This window comes from Talpa occidentalis, unplaced genomic scaffold (genome assembly GCF_014898055.3).
Source record: "Talpa occidentalis isolate TD23 unplaced genomic scaffold, MPIMG_talOcc4v2.1 talOcc4.4, whole genome shotgun sequence".
In the NCBI taxonomy this organism is placed as follows: Eukaryota; Metazoa; Chordata; class Mammalia; order Eulipotyphla; family Talpidae; genus Talpa; species Talpa occidentalis.
The window spans coordinates 56,420,665-56,445,742 of NW_023604295.1; the positions used below are offsets into that span (position 1 = coordinate 56,420,665).

The following is a 25,078-nucleotide window of genomic DNA, read 5'->3' on the forward strand; positions in this document are numbered from 1 at the left end:
CCACTCCCGCTGCTCCCCTCAGCAGTGTATTTCTTTGTCAGTCTGCCTGTTCTGTTCTCCACTCTGGCTCTGGTGAATTCTCTCACCCTCCTGCGCTTCTGACTGTACCCAGTGCTTGTATAAATAAATAAATCTTAAAAAAAAAGTAATTTATTTTATTTATTAAAAAAAATTATTTTTATATTCCCCATACAATTGCACCCCCCTTATCATGTCCCCAATCTCTCCTTTCCCTGCCCCCCCCCACAGTGTGTCTCTGGTTTATAGTTGTTTATTGATTTTGATTTTTTGATTTTTTTCTTTCTTATAGTTATTCTTTTTCCTGGTCCCTTATTTAGGTTTTCTAGATTCCTGCTATGAGCATCAGCTCTTTCTTTTCTAATATCAAGAGGACTTTTTCTATTACTCTTTGCTTGCCAACATGTTTGTCATGCATTAGAGTTTGCACACACTTTATCGCATTTGATGTCATGTGTCTATAGCATAGGGAATGTCTTCTACTTTTACTTTTATCTTCCACAATGATCTGGTGCTATTAGCAAACACTGAAGAAACATTTTCTAAGTTAATATGTTTCCCTTTTTTATGGCTGACAAAACAAAGCTAGTTGAGAAGAAAGTAAGTGTGAAATTTAAACTGTTCAGAATTGACGACTTTATGCTCTTTCCCTAACTCTTTGCTTCTCTAGAAGCATTAAACAAGAGTAAGAAGGCATGTAAAAGGAGAATAATGAAAGCAAGCATTCATATAGAACTCAGATGACCCAAGCAAATACCAGCTGAGTCACTTTTTACTCTCCCAGATGCCATTTGTGATGTCATTTGCCTTTGTGAGGGCAGCAGCCCATGTGTCAAACTAGAACTCTAGCTGTTCTCTGTGGATATCTGTGATGATAAATAAAGGCAGAGAGATTGCTTATCAGAACAATAATTTATCCCATTTAAAGCAAGCCCACATAATATTTAGTGCTGTTTTAAGTAGGCATATGATGGTACCATCCATGCTGTGCATCTATATACTTGTTAAAAAGGATCAAGTGAAGTGATCAAATGCATTTGTAAATGAAAAAAAATTATACTGCATGGCTGGCCATGGTTTGAAACTGGGCTGTTCTTATCAAAATGCTGGAGTCCTCCTTTCAAATCATTAACTCAGAATAACTTAAATAACTTAAAACTCAGAATAATTTGCCAAGAGCATTTGTAAATTATTTGTTAAACAGCATATGACTATTGACATATTTCATTTACTGAGTTAAGTGGTGAAGGAAATATTCTTTTTGTAATTATTTTGTATCATGTTTAGAAAAATTGCATTACAATGGCAACCTTCTATTATGTGGCCTACTCTGGATATGTGGTACGTGGCTCATATGGAAAACCAGACCTTACCATATAGGAATTGATGGTATTAATAAGTTGAGGTGTAACTTGGTTCATACATCTCTCCCTAAATTTTCCTTTTCCCCTATCAAAACTACAAAAAGGACATGTCATTTATCTCTTTCATGAAGATGTAAAAATTATACCACCTTCAGTTTTTCCCCTTTCACAATTGCTTAATAAAGGTAAAACTGGGGCCTCCCTGGTGGTGCAGCGGTTGAGCGCTGGGTTGCAAAGCTGCCCACGGCCTCTCTGGTGCCGGTTCGATCCCCGGCTGCTCCCCGGCCACTGGCAGAGGGTCCCACATGGCGCGCAGACCTCCCCTGCCATCCGCTGCTCCCCTCAGCAGTGTACTTCGGTCCTTCTGCCTGCTCTGCTCCCTGCTCTGGCTCTGGTGAATTCTCTCACCCTCCCGCGCTTCTGACTGTACCCAGTGCATGTATAAACAAAAAAACCAAACAAACAAACAAATAAATAAATAAAACATGCCTCTATTAAAAAAAAAAGGTAAAACTGAATTTGAAAGAAGAATCCCATTTTTGCAGTGAATGTTCTGGTAATTACTAGTCCTTTCAATACCGGGTTAGTTTTCACTCAATGCTGTTTAAAGGCAGCTGCAGTCTGTCTCTGGCATCACAATCTTATCTACAAAGGCATGCAGAGAACACTGATGGGGGACCTACCAAATGCATTTCATATTTCCTTGACCCCCCCAACTCTTTGCTTCCAGTTACTTATGAAATAGGCACTAGATGAATCCTCCTGAATTACCTTTGAGAAGACAAGAACATTGATAGAAAATACACCACTATTATCCAATGGAAAGATATACCTTCACTTACTGCAGACACATGGCAACTTAGCAGAGAGTGAACCCACAGTGAGCAAACTATGAAAGAATTCACAACAACTACAAAAATGTGTAACTGCTTGGAGCAACCAGGTTAATTTTATTTTGTGCCAAGCAAAGCAGAAAATAAGTTTATAGTCGAGTTACTTGCTCTTTTGAGGAACCAAAAAGACAGTAAATGTAGTTGAAAACAGAGAGACAGATTGTGGTCAAGCCTGCAATAGGTCCAGTGAGTGGATAATATTTCTGGGTTATGAGTTGTGGTTCCTCAGGAGGAATGGTTGGCCTAGAAAGAAGCCACTGAAGGAATTCCTCTAGTTTTGTAGGACTAAGAAAAAATCCCCACTTTTCTCCATGGACAAAAGTTAGCTTGATCCATGTACTAAAGTCTGGGTAAATATGAATATGTGGACTTGCCTTTTTTAAGCGTCTTGATGCATTTTGTTGGTTACTTTTCTTCAAATTTTTAACTTTGGGAGAATTTTTTTCCCCAGATTGACCAGTAGGCTGGAGATCACTGGGTATTGTCTTCGGTTCTTTTGAAGGGATTTCAGAGGCTGTAGAGGTAGATGTTTTCTTCGAAGTTTCTGGTTGGATGAGTTGGTGAAGAAGTTCTATGATCTCTTTACCCTTTTCTCTTTCCAGAATCTCCAAGCAATGTATGCTAGAGCAAAAACTCTGGTTTTCCAATTCTATCACCTTCTTCTTTAAAGCATCAATATTTTCTTTCATAGAGAAGAAACTTTTAGTTATTGTGTGTTGTTTGTTTTCATTTGCATTCATTCTAGTTTCCATTCCCTCGGTCTGCTTCTGATAAAAATCAACATTTTTCTGGATTTTTGATACTTCATTGACAATATTGGTCATTTTACTGAGGAGTTCAATTTGGGCAGTTTTGATATCTTGGAACATGACCGTTAGGTTCATTTCTTCATCAGTACTAATGTCTTCTTGGTCACAATCATAGGAAGTCTTAGATGGATGTCGAGTTGACTCTGAGTATTGGTTCTTACATTTATGGTAAACATTTTTAACAGATTTTCTGATTTTGGAGAGATTTGAAGACCACATCTGCCCAGCAGCAGCTTTTACCCTTTTGGTTTGAAGTTTGTACATTTTTCATAATGAAACAAGAGGTAAAGTGTTGGGAAACCTGACCAGAATCAAAGGAAGAAGCAGTATCAGCATGAAATGGTCTTTCTCTTACTATTTGTTGGATGTCTTTCCTGGTAACATCATCAAATGCGCTATGGAGAACATCAAAGGCAATAGTAGTCACTCTTAGGTGGTTAACTTCTTAAAAGGCAGTCCAACTACAGAACTCTGAAGTAATGGTCAACTGCATGGAATTTTTCATATGTGATCATTGATCTGATGCTGATGTCACAATGGCCACCAGCTTCAAATATAGTTAAACTTAAAGACAGCAATTCTCAATTTTTTTCCACAGCACTCTTTTTTCACTCATAAAAAATATTGAGGACCATAGTATTTTTGTTTATGTGAATTATATTAATCAATATACCATATGAGAAAATAAAACTAAGCAAGTCTTACAATATTAATTTATTAAAATAAAAAACCTATTATATGTTAAGATAAATAACTTTTTAAAAAGATTTATTTATGCATAAATAAATATGCATAAATATTTATTTATGCATACAAGAATTGGGGCACAGGCCAGAGATGCGGGGGGTGAGAGGATCCACCAGAGACAGAGTGGAGAACAGGCAGATTGACTGAAATACACTGCTGAGGGGAGCAGCGGGCAAGATAGGAGAGGTCTGCTGTGCCATGCGGGTCATCTCCCTAGCTAGGGATCGAACTTGTGCTGCAGAGGTTGCTGATTGCTTCAAAGAGCGGTGCTTAACCCCTTGCGCCACCAGGGAGGCCCTAGATAAATAACTTTTTTATGAATAATAATTAAAATTTTTAAAAGAAAAAATGAGAAGTGTGGCATTATTTGCGTATTTGCACATTTTTAAATACTCGGACTAGTGGAGAAAACATGGATTCTCATGTCTGATTTAGCATTGTATTTGTTTTCATATTTTGTTTTGGTTGAAGAGTATAATGAAGATATGACCTCAGGGAGGTGTGTAAACAAAAAGAAGAAAATATTTTAATAATCTTTTTAGATAACTGAGGGTTTTATTTTCTGTTACTCTGCCAAAATCTGACAAATGACATTTAAATGAAAGTTACTTGCAATCTAAAATTTGTAATCTTAGACCAAATCCATAAACTTATATATTTTTTCTTTATAATTCATTGATCTATCTTCCATTTTGAATGGATGTGAAAAATCATGATTTGGCCCTTTGAAAAATAATGACCCATTGAATTATTCATATCTTCCAAGTGTTAGTTCATTTTTTTTAATATCAAAATATCATATTCATTTATATCACCACCAGTCTCACCAGGAAAGTCTTTGAGTATTGGGAAGAAGCCAAGGTCAGAGTGACATATAAAAATATTCCAAAATTCTAATTTTATCTTGAATTCTAATTTTATCCTTAAAGTGACAGGCTGCCTACAGCCATTTTATTTTTCAAAAATCTTGCCAAATGCTCAAATATGACTACAATAGTTTGCTGCCAATTTCTATTTCACGTAAAAATGATATTACATGAAAACAAGTGGCTAGTTCAGTTTGTAACTCAAGTAAATACTTTTCCTGAAAATAACCTGTTTTCTTTGGTAAGTAGCAGAAGTGCTTTTTATATACTTCCCAGTATATCACATACATTTAAAAGGCATACAGGATTGAGACTTGATAAAATTAAAAATATTTGCTGCCTCATCAAAGTTATTCTAGAGTGAAACTATTCTTTTATTGTATTATCTTCTTTTCTCTGATTGAGTGCAGGTGCAAATACCACCACTGTTGGCACAGTTTAGTGTCACTGTCCGGGTTTGTGCTAAGGCACCAAAAATTTTACTCACTATCGCTTTTGCAATGCAATTGCAAAATGTAAATATCAGCACAATGAAAAAGGCAATACTGCTCTAGTATTAATTTGAAATATTTTTGGCCTCATGGTCCATTGTACACATTATCAGAAGAACTGCCTTAGAGTATTAAAGTAACATCATTCTTCATGTATCTTCTTGTAGGATCTCCTAAATCATGGTACTTATAATCCAATCTCCTTGAACTAGTAGATATTTGATCCATTTTATACATTGTGGCAAAAACTTAATTTTATTCTTTGGTCCCATAAGATTGACTGTTTTGGAATTATTACAATAACAGCAGCTGTTTCTCAAGTTATAGTTACTCTATCAAAGAGGGTATTCCTTCTTGGATCAGTGCCCATTTCAGCCATTCTTTCTTCTATTTATGACTTATTACAGGGCCAGTTTTGGTCTAGGTTTATGTATAAACTCTAAACTTAGGCAAGAGTAATTTAAGAATTTTGCCTCATCATTGACATCTGGATTTTTGCTTTACTTTTCTATCTTTGAATTCCTGTTTGGTAACATTTCCAAAATTTCTAGAAACCTCCCAAACTCTTGCTAATGGAGACTGTTCTCCACAAGACAGGCTATCACAGGAATGGTATTTGGAGCCAGGGAAGGTAGCATTCAAAGCTGTTTTATTTACCATGGCCAAGGCCAGTCTCTCCATCAAGCACTGCAGACACATTGCTTAGGGCCTATAAACTTTGCAAGGGCAAATAGAAATATTTGAGGCTGGGAAAAAAATAAATGGTTCAGAATACTAAAAGAAAGCTACAAGATTGAAACAATAAATATTTAATTAAATATCTCCAAAATGTACTATTATATCATCTTCATTAATTGTTAACTTTAGTATTAAAATTTCATTACATTTGGAGGCAATTTGTAGATTAAGTATTCTTGCTTTACAAGAGTTCTCAATGAAATTATAGGAATTGCTTGTAGTAATTACTCTCTCTGGGTTAATAACAGCTAGGTCTTATTGGGTGCATATTTATTATGCAGTTAAACTTATATTCATTTAAATATTAGCTTATTTAATTGAATTTCATAGAAGTCAATTTTACTTTCTGCTAAAAAATGGGCAGAGTCAAATTTCAAATCATCATATTCTGATTCCAGAATCCATGTATTTTACCTTTACTGACACATAACTACAATAAAAACAAACACTTGTCAACCCAGAAAGAGACTGACATCTCAATTTTTAGAAAAATCATACTATATACTTACTGAAGACTGGTTTTGATTAACACTTTGTTTAGCAATATGAGAAAATCTAAAGGTTTAGTTGATTATTTTATTTATCAGTTATTTGAAACAGAAATTTGTAAAGACTTTAGAAGTTGAGCTATCTTAAGTAAATAAAAACAAATATTTGGAAGCTATTATTGCCTTATTGTATTGGTGTTAGTAGTAATAATATAACAACTATAATAAAAAATAGACTTTAAAATTTTCAACCAGGGCCTCCCAGGTGGCGCAGCGGTTGAGCGCTGCTGGGCTGCGAAGCTGCCCGCAGCCTCTGCAGCGCCGGTTCGATCCCCGGCCACCGGGGAGGGGCCCACATGGCGCACAGACCTCTCCTGCCGCCCGCTGCTCCCCTCAGAAGTGTACTTCGTCACTCTGCCTGTTCTTCTCCCTGCTCTAGTGAATTCTCTCACCCTCCTGCACTTCTGACTGTACCAGTGCTTGTATAAATAAATAAATAAATCTTAAAAAAAATAAAATTTTCAACCAAAAATATTTATGTATATGGATTATTTTTATGAAACAAATTAATGTAGTAGGATTGAAATAAACATAAACCTAATTTCTTATTAATGCTGGTGACAGAAGCCTCAGCCTATTTGGGGCTTCTTGGACAATGAAAAGCTGTAGTGGGATGACAAAAGTCTATTGATTTGGGTGAATTTGTGAGAACAGATAAAAAGTGAATGAATAACAGGAAATTAAATGCATCTGAGACTTGAACTTAGTGGCAGACTCTTAGTGAAGAAGAAAGGTGTCCTCCAGGTGGAAGTTTTACAGGAAGAGTATTTGGAACCAGAGAGGTTAGAGTTCAAGGTCATCTCATTTACTAGCTGTGCTTTTAGTCAAGCTACACCTCTCACAAGTCTGTAAAATGGGATTCAAATCAGCACGTATTTCATAGAGTGGTTTTGAAGATTAAAGTTCTCAATATTGTAAACCCTCTTCCTCCTCATCTTTGATCACCTCCTTCTCACCTCCTTTTCAAATAAAAGGAAGAAGTGGTTAAGAGTTTGACACTTTAGTTCTGTATTCTCTCCCTCCCACCTTCCATCCCTTCCTCCTTCCCTCTCTCTCCCATCTGTATGACTTAGGCATAAAGCATGTGCCGCTCACTGTGCAATATACTAATCAAATAAAGCATTTGGGTTAGAAGAACACCAGAATGCAGCAAATACGCCAGACAAAATAGCATTCTGTCTCCTAGTACAGTTAGTACAACCACGTATGGAGTTAGGCATGGAATAACCATTGGAGAGATGAACCTAATAATAGATAATATTATTAATATATAAATGCTGGTATTTAACTCTTTTTTTAAATTTTAAAAAAATATTTTATTTTATATAATTCTTACATCATTTTTTCATTTTTGCACAATGTATGCATTTTCATTTTGGTTATATTCCCCATACAATTGCACCATCCCTTATTTTGACTCTAGTCCTTCCTCTCCCTGCCCCTTCCTCCCACACCCCCCCCCCGCCCCGTACTTTGTCTCTGGTTTATAGTTGCTTGTTGACTTTGATTTTTACTTTGTATTAATTAGTCTTTTTCCTGGTCCCTTATTTAGGTTTTCTAAATCCCTGCTATGAGTGAGACCATCCAGTATTTTTCTTTTTCTTTCTGACTTATTTCGCTGAGCATGATCCCTTCTAGCTCCATCCATGTTACTGCAAACTGCATGGTTTAACTCTTTATTTATTATGTCAGATAGGTATATAAAATCAATTATTAGGTATATAAAATCACCCTATTTTACTTTCTTTTAAATGTACTTTCTAGAGTAAAAGAGAATGGGGTAGAATTATGGCTATCCTGCTACCAATTGGGTATTACTTATAACCTTCATAATATACTTATAGTCATCTACTATTACTCATGTACCCATAGTGACTGTGATCATGAAAAATTATTGTAGTCTTTTACTCCCCACCCCACCCCCCAATTTGAAAGCCAGCTTTATAAAAACTCAGGCTTTCTCATATGAACATCAATTGCCGTGTACAGAATAAGAGAAAAGATTAAGGAACAGGCGTAAAGGAAATCTTTCAAATCTAAAAGGATGGCTGACCCGAGGGAATAAAAGTGTGCTAATCAGAGAGCTCAAAGTTTGTATCACACAAGCCATGTATTTACGAAGGAACTCAGCATGAAGGAACTCAGCCATGAGGAAGAGAAGAGAATGAGATAGACCTCAGAGCTGTTGCACTGGACCTAGAGAGGTGGGAAGGAAAACAAAGACATACTCTATCCAAGACAGGTAGTCTGTGAAGCAGTGATGTCACACTATTGTCTGAAGGAAGTGATAGAGTTTGGTGGCACTGGGACATATGGGGCATGTTAGAGGGGTGTGTGGAACAAGACAGAGGGCCACTTCTGTGGTGTCAATTATGTTCATACAGCTACTTTAAATTCCCATGAATATGGAAGCTAAAGGAGTAAGATTAGCACCATTGAAGAAATGATGGAAAGATAAGAATTTTAGCTAATATTTGGTAACAATAATCTACTTTTCCTTTATAACTAACATTGTGTGCTGTCTGTCTGGAACCCCCTGCAGATTTTTCTCCCTCCAGTGGGAGACATCCAGATACCACTTTCCTTGTCTTGACTGTTCTGATTCCCCATGTAGTCTTAGCAATGCTCCTGACATGCTCTGGGTTCACACTGTAGAAACTATTTTGAGTGAATTAGACTTCATTTTTTCTCTAAGCTGCCATGTGAGAATTCTAGGTGAAAGTTTAACATCCTGACTCAGCCATTTAGTGGCCATGGAAAGACAAGAAATTATCCCCCACTGTCTGTAGCAGAAGGCCTCCATTTTGCAGCATTCTGTCTGAAAACTTTCTGCCCACCAACCACAGGCAGACAAATGGGCTTGGGAACCAATCCCAAAGTGTCACTAATGACCTAATCGCAGACCATTCCTTCCTGATCCCTTAGAACTCCCTATGCTCTAACCCTGGAGACTGCATCTTGGTGGTGTGCACGAATCATGATTCTTATTCTTTCATAAACACCTTCCAGATTATCTTACAGCATGAGTATTTTTCAGGTTGACGACACTCAGCAATGATCAACATATGCTGTTGTTACTGTTAGCTTATTTATGTCCCCTCTAGACTGTGAGAATTTTGAGGAGAAAAACTTGTTCAATTCTTCATCTCTAGTGTGACAAAGTCTAACATATAGTTGGTACTCAACACATTTTTATTCAATGAATGAATGAATGAATGAGTGAATGAATGCACTTGTGGGTAGTTGCCCAAGTATACATTCTCCGCTGAGCCTGGGTAACTAGGGAATGGATTGCTTGCCTCATAAAGGGAAACTGTGATAACTGTTCTCAGCTCCTGAGGGATCATTTAGCAATTTTGGGATACAGATTTAATAATTGCTTCCCCAAAGACCTGAAGCAGGTAAGTGTCAGGGGAGGTAAATTGAGATGGAAGTAATTATGAACCTGAAAACAGCTAAAGCATGGGTAAGTGAGAGAGAGTCCCGTAAATGATGGTAACAGGACAGGTGTTGATGGTGCAGATATTAGAGGAACTAAGATACCCAGCATACTTACCCACTGTGCCATATATTAAACTTTCATACCTCCAGGGAACCTCAGGTAATCAGTGTATTCTCCAACCCCCCGAGGGAATGCCTGCAAGTGCATTTGTCATCAATTTGGATACCCAGCACTTATCTTTTTATTCATGTCATCTTATTCTCTGAACTCCAAATTTATAAAGAACTCTCTCTAGCTTATCTAGACAAACCCTTCACCATTTAGTTCTAGGACCCTGGAGGCACATTAGTATTTTATGTAATCTCTCCTCCCTGTCATCTTCCTCCACTTCTTTCTGTTATGCTTGACTCTCCCTGGTAATATATTACATAAGGTTGCTTGGTTTCTGTAATTCTCAACTTCACCTCTTGGTTCCCCTTCTCTTATATTACCATTAAGTCTCTGCTCCCTTTAACTTATGATTGACACACTCTTTACAGTGCTTTACAAGTACTGATGTGCACAGTTCATGTAGCCATAAAAATAAATGACTGGAAAAAAGAGAAAGAAGTGTTTTTGCTTAATCATTCACCTCCTTCCTTTAATGGAACTGGTGAATAAATTCAGTGAATTGGTCTACTTAAACACCTCTGTTTCACTGAATTTATATCATCTCGCAGATCTTTAGGGAAACCATTATATGACAGGCGCAGACCAGGATTTACTTTCTGTCTTCTTTCTGGATTGCGCTGCACTTCATTTAAGGAGCACTGAAAATTAAAGATACAGAATGCCTAATGATCACATTGGAAATGAGGATTTAAAATGTAAACAAATCCAGAAATCATAAAGTGTGAAAGAAGAAGAATGTTAATTTTTCCATTTCTAATTAGGGATTCTTTATAGTTTTCAGTGTTGTCTGGGTATGTTAATATCACCTTAACTTTAAGAAAAACTCTGCTTTAGTGTTTGGTATTCGGTTGTAATAATGCTTTATAGTACTGTTAAAAAACAAAAATCCAATACAGTTAATTTGAAAAATCTAATTGGTTTTATTAAATGATTCATGAATCACCCAGCATCCCATCTAAAGTAGAAAGCTGTACAAATGAAAGTTTTTACAGGCAGAAAGAGGGCAAGATAAAGGAAGAGGGAATTGTTTCAGGCTTAGGTGACCTACCTATGGGGAATAGAAAAGGAATTTGTGACCGATTATCTCATTTTCCTTTGGGTAATGGAAAAGATGACCTCATTGGTGCTGACCAGAAAATTCCATACTGACCAACTAAGATGACATTCCAGGGGAGGCTTGGAAAACCACATTAGGTTAGGTATTTAGTCTTGGGTTTAGCAGAAATGCCTCCATTTTGGATCTGTTGATTTTTTCCTTTTTAACAGTACTTTGGACTGCAAAGTTCAAGAAGCCATCTTATTTCTTAGTTTAATATTTTAGAGATTAAAATATAATGTGAAAGATTGCACGGGCTTTTCTGAAAAGTCTTCACTGAAGAACATTTATTGCAAAGGCATTTTATGTTTCTGAGGGAATTTGCACTGGTGTCTCTGGGAAGTAAATGTGTATTTATTTCTCTGCTCTATTTTTGCATCTCTCATTAGTCTGCTCTCTATTTTGGGCATATTACTTTCCATTCTACGTCATCTGTACAAGAGCAGCTATTTTACCATAAGCTGATATACTGAAGGAGTTTCGTAATGGTTAACATGAATATGTTTATTATGTCTAATTTTTAAATTTATCTAACATCTCATTAAAAAAAATACAACCCCACAGAGCATTACTATGCACCATTTCTTCAGTGTTTTTTCATAAGGGATTTCATTTTAGAATCACTTGGTCTTTTTTATTTAAAGCTACATGCATCTTTTCTTCTATATGGGTGTGGATTACAAAGACCTTGTTTCTCCTTACATGCTCTAATTATATGCAAAAGAGAAAATGCCCAAAAGAAAACCATAAAACTGAAAAGTAATCTTTTATTTTTTTCTTTTCCATCTCTGCCTAGGCTTTTGCAACTATGATCAAAGAGGGGAAAAATCTATATTCATTGCTCTAAATATTTGTTGAAGCCTCCTTCCCTCTCATCTCCCAAATGTGTATTGCTGCTGCAGCTGTTTTTGGTATGCCAAAAGCCGACTGAAGTATAAAAGATATTTAGGAATGTTTCTAAGATTGAAGATTTCATTTTTGTTCATGCCTTTCTAGAAATTTGAGGTCTCTTTCTGGTGGTCATAGTTTAATGTAAGTAAATGATGGAAATGGAGAGAAATAGCAGATTTATTGGACACATATTTCTATAATTTTCAGCTTCAATTTTAGGTATTAAGGGCTATGATTCTCACTGTAACTTGTAAGAATTAGTTACCAGTCTTTCTATTTAGGTGCCCAGGTTTCTCTCCTACCATATAGTGTAAAATGATAGCAACTTGGCTTAAGTCCTAGGACACTTACATCTAAAAATAGGCAAAAATCTTTGTCGTAATTTCCACTGGACATTGCATTTAAATTTTTTAATGGCACTTACAAAGATAAAAGAACATATTTCAGGAAATTGCATTCTTTGTTGTTAGAAATTAAGGCTGAAGTAAAATGGATGTCAGGCTCATTGTTAATGTTCGAAAAAGTGACCTCATTGCTTCGAACCTAGTAAAACATATTTTAACTATTTTGGCTTCAGTATTCCTTTGAGAATGCTATGAAAATTTTGCTTCCTTCCTCAGGAGACAGCATATGCATACAGTTTTACATGCAATTTCAAGTAATTCACAGACCTCCCTCATGTCCCCACCTCCAACTCCCCAGCCCCAAAGGCATTTATAGACACTGGAAATTATACCCCGGTTTAAAATTCCTGACAGTTGAAGAAGGATCATTCAGGCTCCAGTATCTGTTTATGGGTATTTTGCCTGGAGGTGTCCAGAATGCTCAGGTGGCTTGATTCAAGAACCTAGAATAAGTGTAGGCAATTGAGTACTTAAGGTTCAAAGGAGGGTGAGGCCTGTGGAATGCAGTGGTTTGGGAATGGCTCAGTGAGAACCTTAGACAAAGAGTGAGTTCTGGATAAATCAAAGTAAGAAGAATCTTCTAGGCATGGTGAAGTCAAGGTCCCTATTTGATTTGTTCTTCATCATGCCTTTCACGGCACTTAGTGTATGCCACTAGAATTCTGTAAATATTTATATAAGTCTTTGTGTCTTATTTCTTGAGCCAAAAGGAATGGCATCTACCCAGGGCTCCAATGAAAGTGACTGAGATGATGTGGGGGACTGATCCCTTGTGATCTAGGGGAGCATGGCAAGTGTTTTGTAAGAGTTATTGCAGGTCAAATCTGTAAAATTAAATATCTTAATTTTATTGCTAAGGAACTAAGAAATGAAAGAAGTGATATATTCAATATTTTATTATAAATTCTGATAGATAGACTTTAGGATAGAACTTGTAGTGATGATTCCATATCACATGTCATGCAAAATTCAGGCATTGATGAGTCTTTATTAAGGTCTCCTTTAGATATTAAACATAAACATAAATAATCTGAGCTCAAGAAATTTCCAAGGTCATATAATTTTGTATTTCATTGGATGAAAGATGCACATTTTCTTTCACAGTATGTCTGAGATTGGAATTTATCTTATAATAGATGGTATTTCAGCACTGTGCCATAGATTAATTGGTGATGCTTTGTCTGAATATTTAAAATAGTGGTATGCTTATAATTAATGACATTTAGATTTATTAAAATTCAGTGAATATTATTTATGATAACCTAAATTTAAGACTAACTTTCTATTCTTACAGAAATGCATTTTACATGCTAATTTTTCAATGAAAATGAATAGTTCACAAACTTATGTCCTAACATAATCTTTTAAAATACATAAAGCTGTGTTGAGCAGTTTTCATTCTGTAGAAATTCTAACTTGAACCTAAGCTGGGATTTCAAATGCCTGGCCTGTTGGGTAAACCTGGATATTCACATGAGATGTTAATATATAAGAATTTATTTACATAGGGTCTTCTCAGAGGAAGGAGAATGATTTTTTGGATGTCTGTAACTGGATACAGCCATATTGATTACATTCTCTAGGACGAAGACATGATATAGATTTGGGAGCATGAGTTGATTGGGGAAACATCTGTGAAGATGAAGGTGAGAGGAATTTTATTGAGCAAGGAAAGCCTACAGATATGACTAATCCTCAGCAAAACCAGCCCTGAACTCTGGAGCAAAGAATGTCCATGAGATTGAGCCCTTTACTGAGCAGAAATGTCCTGACCCTACTAACACCCTCCTCAGACTTTGTGTGGGGTCGCTCAGGAATAACATGGTCTCTGAAAACTGAGCTTACTGTAGCTAGAAACCATTAGTGGACTAAACTCTTTGAAGGTGAAATTTGTTCTTTCTTGATGGAAGAGATGAGAAATGCTCATGACAGCACAGTGTCTATATTAGGTGGGGGTTGTTATCCAAGGACATATGTCTGAATCCTGAGTGAGGGATGTATCAGCCACTGCGTAGGGCCCAGGTTTTATCCTATTTGCAAGCTAACAAGTTAGTTCAGCAATGTCATGTGTGCTAGCAGAAGACATGACCCTCTCAGGTCAGAACAAAGGACTTTATTACTGATGCAGTCACTGGCATGTTACATGTTCCCACAGGTAATGCAATGAGGGCTAGGCAGTGACTGCATGTGCAATGGAGTATGTTACAGGTGAGAAAACTTCAGATTTAGGGAGCTCAAATCTTTCAAATGGCCAGAGAGCGAGCCTTCCTGAGTTTGGGCTCAGACAATAGTAAACAAATCTGCCCTTTGAGCCAGAGGGAGACATTCTATCTTTCAAGGTTTTAGGCTGTGGAAACATCCTTAAAAAGATAATCCAGAACAAAGGCAGCAGTGTCTCTGCTTATAAGCCATGCAGAAATGTGAGAGACCCATGGAAAATCATTTGCCAAAAAAGAGTCTACACGGAAGCTGAAGGGAATATCAGTAAGTTCATCAGTAACTCAGGTAAACATGGGACATACACATAGAGATAATTTTGCCTTGGGTCTAAAGTGAGAAGCACTGACACGTAGTAGGGAGAGGGCTAGTCTTCCTATTTCTTGCAAAGCAGAGAGACTTCAGCTCAGAAAGAATTGCAGGGCAGGGACGCTATATAGGCATCTTAGTTGATTATGGGTTGAAGAGCACCAAAAAAACAGTTTTAGTGACATAAAAACTCTCACTGACTTCCCCTCTCAGTGTTTGACTGTAGCAAGTTGGGCCGCAGCTGGAAAACGATGAGAAGGTTGTGAAAAACTTTGGGGAAATAGCTTGGCAGGGAATCAGGATCTGATGTTCCATGGATCTGATTTCTGTCTTTTATGCAGCTAAGAATAAAAGGTGGAGAAATTAAACATTTTGTTACCATGCAACTAAGGTGTACCCAGGGACCCCCAAACTAAAGGGATCCAGCCATGCATGTTCACAAAAGCCAAGCATACTCTTAGTGTGAATAACTAATATAATTAGGGTGCATAGAGAGAGGCGAGAAGAAAGAATATTAGTTCCCCCAATAAAACACCTGAAATTACCCATCCCCTTGTGGGCAAATGCCCAGTCAAACAGGGTTGGCCTGAAACGGGGACAGTGAGGGCTGCAAGCCTGCCACAAGGCTAAGGCATCTTCTCATGGGGAACCACGAGAAAAGGGTTCTGAAGTAGCTTCCAGAAAGCTGGGATGAAAGGAGATACCACATCGAGATAGCTCTTTCCTATCGTCAGCCTCTGCATGTGTTTCTCAGTCTCTGCATGTCTCTTTCCATGCCTCCTTCTCAGCAATACCAGGATGCATGTCTGGGTACAGAAGCAAGAGCTCTCCCCTCTCTTCTTTCCCTGAGCCCAAATGCCTTCCATGTTATATATTGTAACTTCACCTGCTCTTGACTCTGTCAAGGGGGTGGAGAACATTGTACCACCCCTTACCATGTGACCATTAGATTATCCTCCCAGTACCCATGCTGGAAAGTTCTACATGAAGAGATTTGGTCACATCAGCAGTGTTTATTTAGTAGTTCTTATGAGTCCTTTATGTATGAATGAGACTATATTTAGTGACTACTTTCAGCCTAATAATAGCTGATAGTGTATGTATTTCCATTTTTGTCCCTTAACCTTCTTTTCCCCAGAATACTGCAGGAAAGACTGGAGTAAGCAAATACTTTCATCTAAGTAAAAAAAAGTTTTGTCACTTTGGCATGAAGGAATTTTTCATTCACATTTCAAAGCTCAGTTCAATATTTATCTCCTCCTTGAAGCTGCTTTATTCCAGATCACAGTTGTTTCTTCTTCCTTTAACTCCTATGATTAATTCTAAAGATGACCAAAATATTTCACTACATATTCTTAATCAGTTGGGGGTGTCTAGATAGGACTTAGTTGAGAATTGTGAGACCATGTCCCAGCTCTTTAAATAGAAGCACCCACAACCAATGTGGTCCATGAAGTCAGCATATAGCGGTTGTGCCTTGCATGTTATGTAATTAATGACATTTGCCTGATAAGTTCTTTAAAAGGGTTTCCACAATAGACAGCGCTTTTTCTTTTTCATTTTTTTAAACACAGAAGCTATGTAGTCACATGAAACAAGTGTTCCATTTATGAACAAGTTTGGAAAACATGGCAAAGTATCAAATGCTTGGGAATTCACAGTGAACATTGCCATAACAAAGATTACAAAAAATCAAGATTAAAAAAAATCTGCTTGAATATATATAAAATCTACACTGCAACACTTTTTACTACAGAAGTTCTTTTATCTATAGCAAACTAGTCATCACATAACACTGTTTTATCCTCCTGGATAGAAATATAACTCTTTAATTATTTACCTTTTCATGTATTAGTTTTATCTCTCTATGCAGCTGAACTATAAACTTGTTGAGAGTAGGGAGTATGTCCTAGACTTCTTATGTATGTCACAGAATATACAGAATCAATGCCATATATAGTTGGAGTTCAATATGTGTATTTTGATATCTTAAATAAATTCACCATAGTAATAACAGCAGCTCCAGATACTTTAGACTCTCAAGTATATTCCTAGCGCTTAGCATGTTGTTAGAAATGAATTAAAATGTATTGCTTGTTTAAATTATGCATTAATACAGATGAGGATACTCAGATAAAACACAATTCTTGCAATATAGGAGCCTAAAGTTTTCAAAGAAATTAAAATTTTTAAATTTTATTTTTATTTTTCCAGTTTCTTGAGATGTGATTGACATTGAACATTGTTTAAGTCTAAGGGGTCCAAAATGCTGAATTAATATATGTATATATTGGGAAATTTTTATCACAGTAAGTTTAATTAACACATTCTTCACCTCACATAATTACAATTTTGTTGTCATTATGGTGAGAACGTTAAAGCATTACTCTCCAATGTTTGAGTATACAATACAGTATTGTTAACTATTGTTGTCATGCTGTACCTGAAATCCTAAGAACTTATTCATCTTCTAATTGAGAAATGATACCCTTTGACCTACACCTCCATATCCCCCCCCACCCCCAGTCATTGGCAAACACCATTTTACTCTGTTTCTAGAGGTTTGCTATTTTAGATTCCATATGATATGCGACAGTAATTCTCCTTCTCTGATTTATTCCACTTAGCATAATGTTGAGACAATGTGTAAATGAAGACAATGGGCTCATGTTGCAGTGGAAGAGAGTGAAGTAAGAATACACAGGAAAGCCTGACAGTGCCTGAGGTGGGCTCTCAGGTGGATGGAAGGTGCAGTGTGCTTGGAGGTTGGTGAATTGGTACAGTGAGTGGGGAAGTGCTGTTTGTGCTTAGACCGCCGTGGTTCAAGACTTAGCTCTGCCACTTGCTAGTTCTATGATCTCAAGCCAATCTCCACCGCTTATTTAGAAAATGGAATAAGCATGTCTACCCTGTAGGGTTATTGTGAGCATTAAATATGATAGAGAATTTGACACAGAGCCTGTTCCTTACACTAAGCAACATCAGCACATGTATTCTATTATTTTTCTTAAGGTAGATTGGAAAAAATACAGAAAGATATTTACCCTAAATTTCTTTTTTTTTTTTTTTTTTTTTTTAAATTTTCTAGAGGCATGTCTTATTTATTTATTTATTATTTGTTTGTTTGTTTTGGTTTATACATGCACTGGGTACAGTCAGAAGCGCGGGAGGGTGAGAGAATTCACCAGAGCCAGAGTGGGGAGCAGAGCAGGCAGAAGGACCGAAGTACACTGCTGAGGGGAGCAGCGGGCGGCAGGAGAGGTCTGCGCGCCATGTGGGACCCTCCTCTGGTGGCCGGGGAGCAGCCGGGGATCGAACCGGCGCCGCAGAGGCCGCGGGTAGCTTCGCAACCCAGCGCTCAACCGCTGCGCCACCGGGGAGGCCCTACCCTAAATTTCTGAGCAGCAATGTGGCATGTCCTTTACTTTGATGTTTTCGTGTGTCTCTTAATTCCTAGTTTTTACATACTTGGTATGTGCTTTGTTTTGTATGACACTATGATCAGTCAAATTTGTACAATCACTTAAAAGCATATTGCAATGTATCACTTTACTTGAGGGCAAAAACCATATCCTATACTTTTTTTGTGTCATTTGCTGAGCCAGCACTGTACTCCCTAGTACTTAAATGCTCAGTAAATGCATACTAAGCATTACTTTAAAATGTTTTTAAAGTATATTAAACATGAAAAATAAATAACTTTTAAATGTGATTATGAACTGAGGGGTAAATGGATCTTTTTAAATATAATATGATTTGTTAGCTGTCTAATCTGAATTGCTGGTGTGTATTTTTTCTTAAATTATAAGTATGCTCTCTTTAACTTTTTTTTATAATTTATTTATTTATATATATTTTACATCATTGTTCCGTTTTGTACAATGTTTGCTTTCTCCTTTCAGGTGTATTCCCCATAAAATTCCCACCACCAATTCACCCGCGCACCATCATCATAGTCCCTGTGCTCTTCCCTCCCCTGTTTTGATCCCTCTCCCTCCCCATCTCCTGCAGAGTGTCTCAGATTTATAGTTGCCTGTTTATTTTGGTTTTTAATTTATTGATTTTTTTCCTATCCTTTATTTGGTTCCCCTATATTCTTCCTATAAGTGAAACCATCTGATATTTTTCTTTTCCTTTTTTTTTAAAGATTTATTTATTTTTATATAAGAACCGGGGTACAGACCAGATGTGCGGAGGGTGAGAGGATTCACCAGAGACAGAGTGGGGAGCAGAACAGGCAGACAGACCAAAAGCACTGGTGAGGGGAGCAGCAGGCGAGACAGGAGAGGTCTGCCGCACCATGTGGGTATTTCCGCAGTGGGGATTGAACCGGCACTGCAGAGGCTGCGGACAGCTTCACAGCGCTGCGCTCAATCGCCTGTGCCACTAGGGAGGCCCTATTTTTTTTTTCCTTTCTGGATAATTTTATTGAGCATAATCCCTTCCATTTCCATCCACGTTACTGTGAATGGCATGAGTTTATCTTTTTTGAGTGCTGAAGACTATTCCATTGTGTATATATACACATCTTCTTGATCCAGTCATGTATTTTTTGGCATTTGTGTTGTTATCATATTTTACATATTATAAATAGGTATGCAATAAACATAAGTGCAATAAACATGGGGTGCAGGTATCCTTTTGAATTAATGTTTTTGTGTTCTTCAGGTAGATTCCTAGGAGTGGAATTGATGGGTTGTATGGTAGCTCCATTTTTGGCAGTTTGAGGAACCTCCACACAGCTTTCCATAGTGGTTTCTTTAACTTTTTATTAATTTAGATATTAAATATTTCAGTGAAATTTCCTTAAGCTCACTTTTATTTTTCATTTTAAAAATATTTTTACATTCTTCTTTTTGTAAATTAAATTTATTTGATTATTTATTTTTAATTGAGGTAATATTTGGATATCCCCATCAAGTATTCCCACCATAATGTGTCCACAGTCCATTGTGCTTCCTTTCCCTTTTGTTCTTACTCTTGCCTTTTCTCCTTCCCCCTTGGTGCTTTAGTTCTGTAGTCAGCTATCAAGGGTTAGTTTTTAAGCTTGACTTTATTGGACACTTAGTTTAGTTACTCTATATTCCACACATTAGTGATACCATCTGGTATTTTTCTTTCTCCTTCTGACTTACTTCACTTAGCATTATGGAGCCCGCTTTTATAGTAAATAAAGGTTGCCTCTGTTCTCCAGCTCCCAAACATTTAATTTCCTTTTAAAATAACCATTCTCTCTCCTTTCAAAAATTCCTTGTTTGTTTCCTCCCACAGTACCAATAATTCTTTCAGGTTTAACACTATCAGTTTTAGGATTCGACTTTGTATTTTAAAACAATTCTCAGCAGTGTTACTAAAAATATCATGGATGATCGAGAAACAAAAATTCTTAGACATTCCACTTGTTTCTCATTATTTCTGTTGGCTGTTCAGGCTGTACTCTGTGTAGACAAAGTGTGAATTGGCCACCAGGTTATGTTTTTCTTATGTTTCCTCCTAAGTCATAAAGTCCATTGGCGCTTGGCCAGAGGACTATCCCACAGTGTAATCATTCTTCCTGGGTAAGAAAAATATAACTTGATAAACCCCCTGATTCTTTACTGCATTTTAGGAACAAGTTGTTATGTCTAAAAGCCTCATAACAATCTTATGAGGCAAGTACTGAGGAATTAGAGTCTAGGGAAGTAAAGAAACTCACCCAAAGTTAAATTGCTAGCAAATATTTGAGCTGGGATTTAAGCCTAAATGTCAGCCTGCTCTGAGTCTGTAGTTTAACACTAACTTATGCCACCTTTTAGCTGTAATTTTTAACACAGTAATACTATTTTCATTAAAATAGGGATGATAAGCAGAAGTAGGCCATTTTGGACTGCCCGGGCTGCCATGGTACTGGAATAGGTCCTACTATTTTTCTTACATACTCCTACTCTCTGGATATAGCTTAATCTTAAGAAGGAACAAAAATGTTTCATTGTAACTTTAAAAAACCTGTAATTTGTTCTATAGAATTGAGTCTAGATCCACTGCTTTCACATTCACTCAACACCTACTGAAAACTCCCATTCATGTTGAGTCAGCTAGTAAGGAGTAGAGGCAGTTCTAACGCTTGTGAATAAGAGAATTGGGATGACTACTATTGTGTAAATCTTTATTTTACAGCCATAATTTGAGGTGTAGCTAAGTGGCTGTCTTGATTACCTAATGATTCCCTTGTGAAACTAAGTTTTTATATCATTGACTCATCTGAGACTTATTAGTCATCTATAAAGCAGCTAGAACATAATGAAAAAAGAAGAAAAATTAATGATTTTATTTGTTATAAAGTTTTTAAAAAACAAGTATATGTTATTAGTGAAAGTGTATGTTTTTGTTCATATTTTGCACCCCACCCCACCCCCCGCTCCTTGCCATAAGAGTTCTAAGCTCAAACTTGGTTTCAATCTGGTAAGTATTCTGAGAATGTTATCTTCTTCAAATAGTTCACAAAATGTTAACTTGGAAAGCAGGACTTTGCTACTGGACTTTTCACCTTATGATAAGAAGATTCTGCATAAAGTCTGGACTTTCAGGAAGAAAAGAAAATCTCTAAGAATTCCCAAACACAAAAACACATGAATAAAAAAACACAAAAAATAATCTGTGAGATTAAAATTGAAGCAAAGAGGAATAAAAACCTGTGAAAAACCAGGATTTCCTTGGTTGTTATGTCACTTCTGTAGTTAAGATAAGGTGACTAAGCCTTAAGAATGCAATTGGGTTGCATTACTGATATAAAGATTCCAAGATTAAACTGAACATGTTGGAATGGACTAGAGTGTTCTCAAGACAATAGTTCTAAATGGGTCTTATAAGAAACAAATTTAATGCTTCTCTGAATAATAGTATATTTAATTTAACCCCCTGTGCACCTTCAAAATATTGGGGGCTGTGGTATAATAAAAAAGTGAGAGTGGTAGAAACCACATACTTTGAGTTAAGAACCTTTTCATTCAGTATTACTTTTGTTCTTTATTTTTTTTTAAAGATTGATTTATTGATGCATACAAGACTGGGATACAGGCCAGAGATGCAGGAGGTGAGAGGATTCACCAGAAACAGAGTGGGGAACAGAACAGGCAGATTGACTGAAATACACTGCTGAGGGGAGTAGCAGGTGATCTAGGAGAGGTCTGCTGCACATGTGAGTCACCTCCCTGGCCGGGTATCGAACTTGTGCTGCAGTGGCTGGCAAAATAGCTTGTTAGCACTGTCTCTAACCCCTACGCCACGGTGGGGGGGGGGCATGTTTTTTCTTTTCTTTTTTATAGTAAAACAGCTACACTCTGGGAGTAGTGGCAAACCAGAAATAAACCCTTGCAGGGACTGTAACCGAATTTGAAATAATCTTGAATTTCTAAAATTGGATTAAGATGATCCCAGATTGTTAGAGCCCTAACCACTTGCTAAAAACAACATAAAATCTCTCTCTGGGAAGATAATATAAGCCTAAATTTAATTCCAGCTGAATATTAAATCTTTTTGAAACTATAATATAGAATATCTTCATGACTTTGAGTATAGTGATAGATTTCTTAAACAGCATACACACAATACTAATCATAAAAGATTGCTATTTTAAAGTACCTTAAAATTAACTTTCATTCATCAAACAAATGAAAAGAGTGGGAGAACATTTCATAATATTTGTAATCAACAAAAATCTTATATTCAGAATGTATAAAGAACTCTTGCAAATGAATGAGAATGAGAGATGAAAGAAGACACTATAGAATTAATCTAACCAGAGAGTAAAAATTTGAATAAAATTATGAGAAAGAATCAAACATACAATAGATAAGATTAACCTTGCTTGCTTGTGAAATATTAATAAAGTCAATAAACTTTGGTTAGCTTAATAAATAGCTTATAAATAATATAATTAATAAAAGTAGACATAACTCTGGATTCTATGACAAATAGAGTACAATGAACAATTTTGTGCCAACAAATTGAAAACTTGGAAAAATGGATAATCTTAGAAAACTGACTTACTAAAATTGACTCAAGATGTAGTAGAAGTTGTGCATAGTCTTATTATCTTCACAAAAAAGAAACAACAGGGCAATCCATTTTAGTGGAAATTTCCACTAAGCATTTAAGGAGCAGAGTTACAATTTTACTAAATGTTTTATTGAGGATAGAAAAAGAAGAAGTATTCCAAACTCATATTATTAGACTAGCTAGACTTTGATAACAAAAATCATGAACAGTTATTTTGATAGATAAAACACGAATACAAATTATTTGATGCTCCTTCCATAGAGCGGTCTGGTTAATTTTCCCTCCTTGCTTGTAATTTTTTTTTTAAGATTTATTTATTTATGCATACAAAAGCTGGGGTACAGGCCAGAGATGCGGGAAGGTGAGAGGATTCACCAGAGACAGAGTGGGGAACAGAACAGGCAGACTGACTGAAATACTGCTGAGGGGAGCAGTGGGCGAGTCAGGAGAGGTCTGCGCCATATGGGTTATTCCCTGGATGGCTGGGGATTGAACTCATGCTGCAGAGGCTGAGATTGCTTCATAGTGTGGTGTTAACCCCTTGTGCCACCAGGGAGGCCCGCTTGCAACTGTTTTTACCAAAAAAAGAGGGCAAGTGGCAGGAATTACTATGTCAGTTATGGACCTACATTTTAAGAGTACTGGCAAATATCCTAAAGAAACTATTGGCAATCCAAATCTAGTAATGATGGTAATCCCCATCTTGACCAAATGAGGAATATTTTAAGTATACAGGAGCCTCTAATATTAGAACCACCATTAATGTAATCCACTGCATCCATAGATTGAAGGAGAAAAATATACTTTTTTTTTTTTTAAGATTTATTTATTTATTTATACAAGCACTGGGTACAGTCAGAAGCACGGGAGGGTGAGAGAATTCACCAGAGACAGAGCGGGGAGCAGAACAGACTGACAAAATACGCTGCTGAGGGGAGCAGCGGGCGGCAGGAGAGGTCTGTTGCACCATGTCGGACCCTCGCCCTGCAGCCAGGGATCCAACCGGCACTGCAGAGGCTGTGGGCAGCTTCGCAGCCCAGCACTCAACCACTGCGCCACCAGGGGAGGCCCAATATACTTTTATTTCAATAAATGCAAATAAATTACTTGTGATATGAATTTTAAAATTCATATTAAAATTTAAAAATTTAAAATTTAAAAATTCATTGATTATAAAAATCTTAGAAAAATAGGAGTAGAAGGGTGTATTTTTTTGATTTTGGTAGAGCATCAAAAATGAAAACTACATCCTTTGTAAGGTAAAATGTTTTTTCGTTTCATGTAAAATCATGAAGTTTGTCTATCATTAACATAACTATTTAATATTGTACTTGGGAGCTTAGCTAACTTGGAAATATATAAAAAAGAAAAGAAAGGCATTAAAAATACCATTTATAGTAACCACAAAATTAGGTACAGAGTGAAAAATCTAAGAGAAGATTGGTAGGTCTATATAATTTAAAACTTTACTCTAAGATGTTAAAGAAGGTCTACATAAACTGAAAAGACATACTATTTCACTATCATAAAGATTAATATTTCCCCAAATTAATATTTTGAAAGAAAGAAATTCCAGTAAAAATTTCAACAGCTTTTTTTGGTGAAACCTGACAAGATGATTCTAAAATTTTATATAAAAAACACAAAAGCCGGGCCTCCCTGGTGGCACAGCGGTTGAGCGCTGGGCTGAGAAGCTGCCCGCAGCCTCTGCATCACCTGTTCGATCCCCAGCCCGGTGGGTCCCACATGGCGCGCAGACCTCTCCCGCAGCCTGCTGCTCCCCTCAGCAGTGTATTTCTTCCTCAGTCTGTCTGTTCTGTTCCCTGCTCTGGCTCTGGTGAATTCTCTCACCCTCCCGTGCTTCTGACTGTACCCAGTGCTTGTATAAATAAATAAATAAATCTTAAAAAAAAAAAAAAAACAAAAACGCAAATGCCCAAGAATAGATAAGACAGGTCTTGAAGGAAAAAAATAAGGTAAGAGGACTTGCCATGTCAGATACCAGGAAATGTTATAAAGCAAAAGTAATTAATATAT

The 25,078-nt window shown here is 36.7% G+C and overlaps 1 protein-coding gene and 1 long non-coding RNA gene across 3 annotated transcripts; one reads left to right on the forward strand and one right to left on the reverse strand.

Annotated features, from left to right (window-relative positions):
- Window positions 1-2,307: 2,307 nt before the first annotated feature.
- Window positions 2,308-3,590, reverse strand: CCDC54 (coiled-coil domain containing 54). Its single transcript, XM_037524595.2, has one exon. The coding sequence runs from the start codon at window positions 3,346-3,348 to the stop codon at window positions 2,365-2,367; it is 984 nt and encodes a 327-aa protein (XP_037380492.1). The 5' UTR covers window positions 3,349-3,590; the 3' UTR covers window positions 2,308-2,364.
- Window positions 3,591-9,802: 6,212 nt separating this feature from the next.
- LOC119256835 (uncharacterized) lies at window positions 9,803-17,780 on the forward strand. Of its 2 annotated transcripts, XR_008553881.1 has the most exons (4): window positions 9,803-9,875; window positions 11,980-12,094; window positions 14,062-14,124; window positions 17,632-17,780. It is a non-coding gene; the product is annotated as an uncharacterized LOC119256835 (long non-coding RNA). The 2 variants fall into 2 exon arrangements; XR_005127898.2 differs by lacking the exon at window positions 14,062-14,124.
- Window positions 17,781-25,078: the final 7,298 nt, after the last annotated feature.